Below are 9,662 nucleotides of genomic sequence, written 5' to 3'. Positions count from 1 at the left end.
GGACACGGCATGCTGTTCAGTGGAATTTAGCAGAGCTGCTTTAATTTTGCATTTCCGTTGCTTGCTTATCCTCTCTCTACTCTCAGTGCTTTGATTTTTATTTTTTTTTTATCATGTTTCACTTGATGATGCATTTTCTTTCACAGGAGGGCTTTTAATTGCCATGAAGGACTTCAGGCAGTGCTGCATATTTATCCTCTCCCTCAGGATTTCAGACACTTCTAATGGACTGATAACCATGGGACAGTGATGGCACAGACACAGCAGGGTGTGTGGATTTTTCTTGAAGTAAATGAAGCGTAAACACCATTTCTGTACTTCTTTTCACAGATCTACAAGTTATGTGCGTTCAAGTCCTTATTTATTTTTTCCCCCTTTTCACTCTTTCAGATTTTAACAGTGGGAAGATGCTGATGGACAAAAATGAATCTTGGCTCTTGAATTTCTCTAATGCTGCCTCCTCCTTTGTGAAAGGAGGCAGCAACCGGCCAGGGGTTGGCCTCCAGGAGGTGGCTGTTGGGCTGATACTAACCCTCATTGACTTGATTACACTCCTGGGAAATACGGTAGTCTTCATCTGCCCGGTGGTGGAAAAGAGGCTGCGCACCGTCACCTATATGTTTATCATGTCCTTAGCCATGGCAGATTTCCTCGTAGCTTGTCTGGTCATGCCCTTTAGGTAAGAAGTGCCTGTCAGGTAAGATCAGATGGCAGTGTGTGCATGCAACATCATTTCTCCTAGCTCAGAGGCCACTGTTCGAGCAGGGCTGGCTAGGAGGTCACGTGCTGTGCTTAAGGCTGGACTCTCCAAAGAGCTTAACTGTGAGTCACTGATTGCATGTTCTTCTGTGCCTCAGTTTCCCTACCCCTTATAATGGGTCCCGTTATAATGGATGGAGAGAGATTTGCCAAGGTTTTTTTTTTCTGTTGGCTATAGAGGGGCTCTGGCTGCTGGTCTGAACTCGATATCCAGCTTTTAAGATGGTGCCAGTGTGGTGAGTCCCCTCTTCCAGAATTGGCTCTGCATTGCAGGTGGGGCCAACATCATTGCTAAATGATTTTTCTTGCTCTGAGTGTTTGGGGAACGTGAGATGGGGACAGTCACTGGTGTATCAGCACTAACTGTCGTGACCGTGTTGATCCTAGGTAGAGCAAATCACAGAGTATATTTTTCCCTTATTTTTCTTAGTGAAGAATGACAGTGGAGTTAAATTCTGTGCTTTTGATTTTACACTTCTTTACCCTTATCTTTTATTTTCTGGCAGCGGGAGGGAGAAGTAACGAAGTTCCTTACTAATGGAAGAAAATGAATGTTTTCATATTACTGAACTTGAAAGGCGATTGCAGTGATGTTATCCTTCATACTCTTGGTGAAACACAGAATTTTGATTGTTCCTTTTGGTTCAGGCAACATAGCAGCGGAGTTTGTGTGGAGGGCCGGCGACCTTGTGAAATAAATCTTTTGCCTGCATAAACAGACGAGAACTGCAGTCTGCAGTGGGATAACAAATGGGATTCACTGCACTTGGGGGAATTTTTTTGCCCCTATTACCTGACTGCACTGCACATCGATAACTGGCAGTGTTGACATAGGGACAAAGGCTGCCATCTCCCCTCTCGCTGTGTAAATGTGATTTTATTTTAGCATAAGTAGGGTAATTTAGGCTGTCCCTGCGGAGGAAGAGGCACTCGAGAGGGCAGTTCTCCCTGCTTGAGGTTTATATTTACAGGAGCTTCGCTATCTGGCTAAAACGTAGTAAAACAAATAGAGAAACCAGTTTACTCGTAGGGTCTGACTGTCTTGTGCTGCAAAATGGCCGCAGGTTTGCGTAAAGCCGGGGGCTGCACCCTATTTAGTGTTCTTGGAGCAATATGAGGCAGCTGAACTCTTTTTACGTTTTCTGCCTTAGTTCTCACAGGGCTGCCTACGCGTTTGGATTTGGCACTGAATGATATTTTCCCAATAAGCAATTACAAACTGAGTTACAAATTTATAGTCTCGAGTGGAAAAAAAAAAAGCAGGTAATGATGCCCTTTGAAAAAAATATTACTGCCAATTTTGCTTCTAAGCTTGGTGAATTTTTAAGTTCAGGTTCTGAAATCATCCTTCTGTCTTCACCTGTCTGTCCTCTCCACCTGGTGCTACAAATCTCTGCCTGAGGGGTTTGGATTGCAGCTTAGTTGATGATGCTCTAACCTCCCTTACCCTATGAAAGTCAGCAGGAATGGGGGTTGTGACTTAACCAGGGGATTTGTATTGCTGATTGTGGGGCTTTTGCTCCACGTTGGAGAAAGATGGGATTGTGGAAGTGGCTTTTTGCCAGACGGGGGTCTCCAGGTTAGCTGATCTTCTTCCCTGAGGATCACCAGCAGCTCCAAGCGGGTGTGTGGGTGAGGGCCCAGCTGACAAGGCTGCAGCAGTTTGGCTGTCTGTTTCCTTCCCCATTTCCAGCTACCAGGCTAAACTGGGCTGGAGGTGGGCTGCAACTGGGAATGGTGGAGTCTGCAGGGCTTGAGCTGGACTTGCCTATAAAACAACATGGTTCCCCCTGCCATGCCCAGAGGGGATGCAGAAACGATCCCTGTGTTCCTGTTGACAGTAGCACGTGCTATTTTTTTCCCAAGAGCTCCGATGTTTCCCACTGCATGGACAAAGTCACCACAATAAAACGCGGCAGACCATTTCAGCGTCCTAGAAAGAGAAAAACAGTATGTCGGGCACCAAAGATTAGCTAAAGCAACAATCTTTCTGCTGCCTGGCATTTCCCTGGGCAATTTGTCTTCTCTTTTCCATGTTCTTGTTAAGAACAGAAATGAGGGGTTTTCATCCCAGTCCAGCCCAAGTGTCTCAAGTGCTCCTCTCTGGGACTGCACAGCACCACCTGCTCTTCCACCCACTCCAACCATCCCTCCAGGAGATAACCGTCTCCATTCCCTGCATCTTACCCAGGAATGGCAGCACCCCCTTTGCTCAAAGAAGACAAAGGCTGAACAACTCCTGCTTTGGAGTGAGTTCCAGCTGATAATGGCTGTCACTGCTTCCTTTCCAAATTTGCCTGTTGTCTGCCTGATGACTCCTCTGGTATCTCCGTGTTCAGCTCATGCTTGGGAATCTCTGTCTTCAATGTCTTCTTTTTCTTCTAAATGGAGTTCGGGCATTTCCAGTTACTCAGCATCCTCATTACTTCTGCCTCCCACCTACTGATGTGGTATTTGTGATCTGGGTGACGGGAGGGAGAGGTAGCAAAGAGCAAAGGCAGGTAGGTGTCTCATCAGCTGTAATTTCCCCCTGTAAGACTGATGGCAACCCCCATAGCTGGAACAAGACCTCTTCCTTGGCAAGGAGAAAGATGGAGTTCGGCACTAGGTTTTACTCAAATAAAAATGCAATTCTAGGCTCCCAGGAAAGCATGAAAGGAATGAGAAGCAGCAGCTGAAAATACATTTCATTGGGAAATCAGTCTGCAGCTTCTCACACCCAACAAGAAAGGATAAGAAGGCCACAACAGTGATGAGGAGGGGACCACAGCTATGAAGAATATGAGGGGAGGGGAAAGATCATGAAATCATAGAATAGTTTGGGTTGGAAGGGAACTTTAAAGGTCATCCAGTCTAACCTCCCCTGCAATGAGCAGGGACATCTTCAACTACATCAGGTTGCTCAGAGCTCCCATCCAACCTGACCTTGAAAGTTTCCAGGGATGGGTCGTCTACCACCTCTCCAGGCAACCTGTGCCAGTGTTTCACCACCCTTATTGTAAAGAGAAGTCTTCCTTCTATCTAGTCTGAATCTACCCTCTTTTAGTTTAAAACCATTACCCCTTGTCCTATCAAAGGATGGCAGAGGGTGTTACAAGGGAGGAAGGATATCCATGAAAAGCAATGTATTCACTGTACAGCCAGAGAGAAAATAGCCCACCTAGGAGAGCGATGTCTTATTTAACAAAACAAAAAAAAATATGAAGGGAAGCAAAGAGCAGAGCACAACTGATGCTTTGTACCCCTCCTGAATGCCCTGGTGGGCCATGTGGTGAGGAACGGATCCTGCCAGCTCCATCAGGTGTTGTTTGGCCCTGCTGGTGCGGTGGCTGTTGGTCTGCATCTTTCCCACTATTGTATCTATACTGCTCTTTTGAATTGCAGTTTGCTCCTCGGTGAGCATGTTAGCACATGCCAAATATAAAGAAAAGAAATGACCTTAGGAACCAGTTTGGATCAGGAAAAAGACGTTTTGCGACAGAAAGGAAAAACAAGGTTGTCACCTGGTGCCTTAATTTCATAAGAGTAGGACTTCGGTTTTGTCCTTGGTTTCACTTGTTTGCAGGAGCAGTTCAGCTGTGCTTAGCTTGTCATCCAGGTAGTCCACCCAGCCCAGCCGTTTCCAGGCTGAATATTTTCAGCTACTCTTCTTTTGCAAGCATAAGTGAAACACAGAGGTGACTACGCTTCTGCTCTTACTGTGTGTTTCATTGGGCTTTTATTATTCCTTTTTAACCTGTATAATTTCTAGACTGCAGAGACTTTCTACATCAGAGAAGAGGGAATGGGTGCCTACTACCCTGTGCTGTGAGAACATCTGTTAGATCAGGTGCATCCCACCAGATGTGTGCCGATGACAGCTAGGTACCTGCTTAGCTGGGATCTGTGTGCAGGGATGCTCATGACAGCAGCGTGGTCTACTTCTGGAAGGACATGACGCTCACACCACAGGCTTTGGAACATCTCTGGAGATAAGGAGGACTTCTGAGGAGTGGCACCAACACACCGCACTCCATTACTGAACCCATGCCTCAACTTTTGTATGTCTCATTTTCCCATCTAGAAAAGAGCCACAAAACCTTTCCGTGTGTGCAGCGGGACCCTCCATGCTGTCTATGTGGAGGCCACCACAGTGTAGGGACAGGTTCTGCTGTAGATTAACGTTTGCTTGAATTTTTGCTTAGCGTCCTGCATAACAAAGAGCTGCCAAGGGCTGGAGCCCTTCAGCCAGCACTGTACCCACTTACATCAGTTGCACTATAAAATAACCTTCATAAAGTCATTTTAATGAGTTGTTGCTAATTAGATGCACAGCAGAGGTTGGTTTCTAACTCCTCTGACATCAAGTTGACTTTTTCTGCCCTTGCCGGGCGGCGTAGGCCACCTGAGTGCACTGCAGCACAGCAGCTCTACTCTCACTGTATTTGACCAGCAAGCTGTGAAGTTACAGGATAATTAAAGCTTTGCAGGACTAGGTAGTTACTCAGCCTTTCACATCAAATTCACACACAATAGTTATTTCAGCAGCACCCCAGGAGTTGCAGAAAGCTGGTGAAAGAAAGGGGAAGAGAATGGCATCTAATTGAATGCTATAGAAATATGCATCAGCCTTCCTACAGCTGCCATATGTTCCTTCCCTCGCTGCTCACTTCTTACAGGTCCCTCTTGACTTTGTTAGAAATAATTCTGGCATAATGTCTGCTTTTTGCTGCTTTTTTTTACCTCGCTGAGGCATTTGTGAGCTACATAACGTACAAACTGCAGAGGCTTCCTCCTAGGTTGTTTTTTTTTTCTTTTTAACCAAGACTTGAAATGCTCTAGTTTTGAAGCATGAGACCAGATAAAATGTGAGTTTTCTGGAGGAGGGAGCGTCTCCCATGCCCTAGGAGTTGGGGAGAATTTATAAAAGTTTGTGCTATGTAGGGCACGGGAAAGAGCTGTGATAAAGCAAGCTGTGCAGATGTAAATTTTGGGAGCTCTGGGAGCGGGCAAAGCACCTCTCTCAAGGCACCCACTTAGAGTGCAGGCAAGCAGCATAGGCTTGGTTTTCTTCAGCCATCCTCCACCTGCAGGTTATTCCCTTGGGCTGAACTTTGAGGATAAATCTCTGCCGTCTAACTGAGCCCCCCTCGGCTGCACGTCCATCTTTAGTACCTCCACATTAAAATATGGCATTACCTCAGTGGAGGCTTGAAGAAATGCATTAAATCGGTCCTTCTTGTTTTGGTTCCTACCCGTTTTCTCTGGCAGTATCATCTACGAGGTGACAGGGATGTGGTTGTTCGGGAAGCTGTTCTGCAAAGTCTGGATCTCCTTTGACGTCATGTTCTGCACCGCATCCATCGTCACGTTGTGCTTCATTAGCCTGGACAGATACTGCTCTGTGGTGACCCCGTACCACTATTCAAAAAGGATGTCCCGTGGCAGGTGAGTGGAGTTGCTTCTTACTTTGGGTCCCTTCACGTTTTTACTTGCCGTGGTCTATATTGACTAGGGACCAAATGAGCTATTGACAGCTGCTACCCAAAAGCAGAGAGATGTGGCAAAAGGATCTTTGTGACATTTAAAACTTCGCAAAGAAAAATTTTAATACGGTGCAGGAGAAAAAGGGAATGCAGCTGAATTGGTTTGATGGTGCTCCTGGGAAAGCACTTTTTGAGTTAAGGATGGGTTGCAAAATGGGGTAGAAACCAGTGGTGTGGGCTGGATTGTACCTACAACTTCTGCCCTTTGCAGGCATTTCATGGGACTTTCCCCAAGGACTAGGGGAAATGGCACCCAGAAGAAAACATGTAGCAATAGTCTTCTCCCCCTTAAACTCATTATATTCATGGGGGAAATAGAGAGAGTAAGTTTCTAAGCTCTTATCAAGGTTTCATGTGTAACATTGAAATAAGGACTGCAGGGTAGGGAAAGTTGTCTGAGGATGGGCAGAGAGGACGTTGCAGCTGTGGGGTGCTTTACAAGGTGGATTCAGGCTTTTTTGAGGATGTTTTCCCCACTGCAACTCTTGCTGTGTACAATTTGTGGAGCTCAGGAAGACACCAAAATGAGGAGGGGGCTGTGCAGCATGCCCTGTCGCAGAGGAAGCGCCGCAGTGGTACTGCGGATCTACTGTCCATCAGCTCCACCTCTACTGCTCCTCAGAGGATAACGGCCAGATATTAAAGCTGAAACCAAACAGAAAAATCTACATGCTGTTGTTTTAAATTTTAAGAAAAATCCTCTGTAAAACCTTCCCTCTTTTTTCAGCCAGCTCTGAGCATCCCTTACACCGACACCAATTCTGTAAGCCACAGACCCAATTACCCAGTCATTAGAGATATTCACGTATGGACTTGTTGTACCCTAGCTTTTTCCCTGCTCGACCACTTCTCCAAGCCCTGTGGGACTGCTGAGCAGTGATATCCCACACGGGTTACCATGGGGATTGAATCGTACTGGGTGTTCTCCACTCAAAATAACTCAGACCCTCTCTTCCCTCCCCCCCATCTCTTTCCTTTCGCAGATGCATTGTGATGACCTGCATGGTCTGGATATACTCCTCCCTCATTTCCTTCCTTCCCGTCATGCAAGGCTGGAACGAGATCCCCGGGGTGGACTTTGATGCAGGCAGAGAATGCATCTTTGTCACCAACTGGATTTTTGCCATCGTGGCTTCTGCTCTGGCATTTTTCGTCCCCTTCATGGTCATGTGCAGCATGTATTTCTTCATCTACCGAGCTTCACGGCTCAAGGCCACTCGTATCATGTCTCAGACTCTGGAGATTCACTACCACCCCAACAGCAAGCGGCAGAACCATCTGCAGCTGGAGAACAAGGCCACACGGACCATTAGCATTATCATTTCAGTCTTCGTGCTGTGCTGGCTGCCATACTTTGTCCTGAATGTCTGGCTCGCTGCCAGAGGCACCGAATCCACCAGCACGGTCTTGGTTGACACCTTCAAGATCATCACTTGGTTAGGGTATTGCAACTCTACCATCAACCCAATGCTCTACGCTTTCCTGAACCGGGACTTCCAACGGGCCCTGAAGAAGCTGCTCATTTGCAGGCACAGGTCTCAGGTGGACATTGGAGAAGACATGGTTTCCATAGCCACATTCTCCAAGACTGCTCCAGACCTAGAATATAGCATCACAGTGCCAGTGCCCAATGGTGCCCCAAAGGGCAAACCCAAGTAGTAGGGATTCAAAATCAGTAGCTGGAGGTGGTGGTACAGAAAGTGCCAGAGCACATCCTAATGGAAAAATCATGGGTAGGAAACAGGGGAAGGAGGGCCCGGAAATATTACAGCTGGGGGCATACAACAAAGATCCATTTCTTCATCTTCCACGATTTTATTAACAAGGAACTTTGATATTTTAGGGGTAATTTGTTACAATTAATGGAGCTAATTCCTTCCTGGGTAATTATTTTTTTAATGAGCATTTCCTAAAACAAATTCAATCTTCATGCTGGGAAAAAAAATCAGTATGATAATGTGAACATGTCTTTGTGTACATCCCAGTGATATACAATGTAAGGTGGGACAGTATTTCTTTATTATCAAGCCACTGTAGCTCTCATCTTGCTGCTTACATTACAAATTTGAGCAGTTTTAGTAACTCCACATGTGTCAGTCTGTGTATCGGTGTTAGGAGAGATGTGGTCAAAGAGCAGAGGTCACTTTTTTACAAAGGCACCGCTCTGCAGCCTGGGCTGTTGCTCAGGGTTCAACTCACTTGCTTCTGAAATATCAAGGGGTTCAGAGCTTTCAGTGGCTTTCTGCGAATTGTCTGTGAGCTTCCTTATTGAATAATTGAGCCAACAACGTGCCCTTGTGGCCAAGAAGGCCAATGCTATCCTGGGGTGCATTAAAAACAGCATGGCCAGCAGGTCAAGGGAAATCATCCTCCCCCTCTACTCTGCCCCAATGAGGCCACATCTGGAGTATTGTGTCCAGTTTTGGGTTCCCCAGTTCAAGAAAGACAAGGAACTACTGGAAAGAGTCCAGCGGAGGGCTAAAAAGATGATCAAGGGAACGGAGCATCTCTCTTATGAGGAAAGGCTGAGAAACTTGGGTCTGTTCAGCCTGGAGAAGACTGAGAGGGGATCTCATCAATGCTTATAAATATCTAAAGGGCGGATGTCAAGAGGATGGGGACAAACTTTTCAGTGGTGCTTGGTGTCAGGACGAGGGGCAACGGGCACAAGCTGGAACACAGGAAATTCTATCCCAACATGAGGAAAAACATCTTTACTTTGAGGGTGGCAGAACACTGGAACGGGCTGCCCAGGGAGGTTGTGGAGTCTCCTTCTCTGGAGAAATTCAAAACCCACTTGGATGCGTTCCTGTGCAACCTGCTGTAGGTGACCCTGCTTTGGCAGCAGGGTTGGACTAGATGATCTCCAAAGGTCCCTTCCAACCCCCACCATTCTGTGATTCTGCAAGGGAATATCCTGTGTGACAGACCCCTGGAGATGAGCAAGACTTGCGATCACAGTAAGAGCACTGAGTGCCCAGGAGGTTCAAAGGGGGCTACAGGTGACCAAGACCAGCTGAAGAGGGGTTGTGAAGAGGAATTATTACTTACTTGTGTGTTTTGCACTGTGATGTCTATGCCTTGATGCTGTGAGTGTAGCTACAGAGTATTGCTGGACCACACAGCCATAAAAAAAGATGATAAATGTGAATGATTATTTTTACCACTCCCAAGTGCTTGTCTGGACTTTAAATAGGATCAAACAGCACTGGCTCCCCACAGGAGGGCCACAGAGTACCTCACAGAAGGATTATCCTGAAAAGGCAGGACTGCTCCCGAACATCTCTGCAGCATCTAAACAGTGAGTAAAGGCAGGAGCTGAGTCCCCAGGACCACAGCTTTTCAGTAGCAGATGTTGATAAACTGAAAGAAGGCAAA

General features: G+C 46.5%; 1 protein-coding gene across 1 annotated transcript; it reads left to right on the top strand.

Annotated features, from left to right (window-relative positions):
- Nucleotides 1-249: 249 nt before the first annotated feature.
- Nucleotides 250-7,943, top strand: LOC309671400 (histamine H2 receptor-like; the record flags this gene model as incomplete). Its single annotated transcript, XM_082482627.1, has 4 exons — nt 250-268; nt 391-679; nt 6,010-6,186; nt 7,268-7,943. The coding sequence occupies 4 exons, from the start codon at nt 250-252 to the stop codon at nt 7,941-7,943; spliced, it is 1,161 nt and encodes a 386-aa protein (XP_082338753.1).
- Between the last annotated feature and the right edge of the window lie 1,719 nt (nt 7,944-9,662).

The sequence above is a fragment of the Vanellus vanellus genome (assembly GCF_965231255.1).
Source record: "Vanellus vanellus genome assembly, chromosome: 4".
Taxonomy (NCBI): Eukaryota; Metazoa; Chordata; class Aves; order Charadriiformes; family Charadriidae; genus Vanellus; species Vanellus vanellus.
This window is presented reverse-complemented; position numbering and strand designations above follow the sequence as displayed.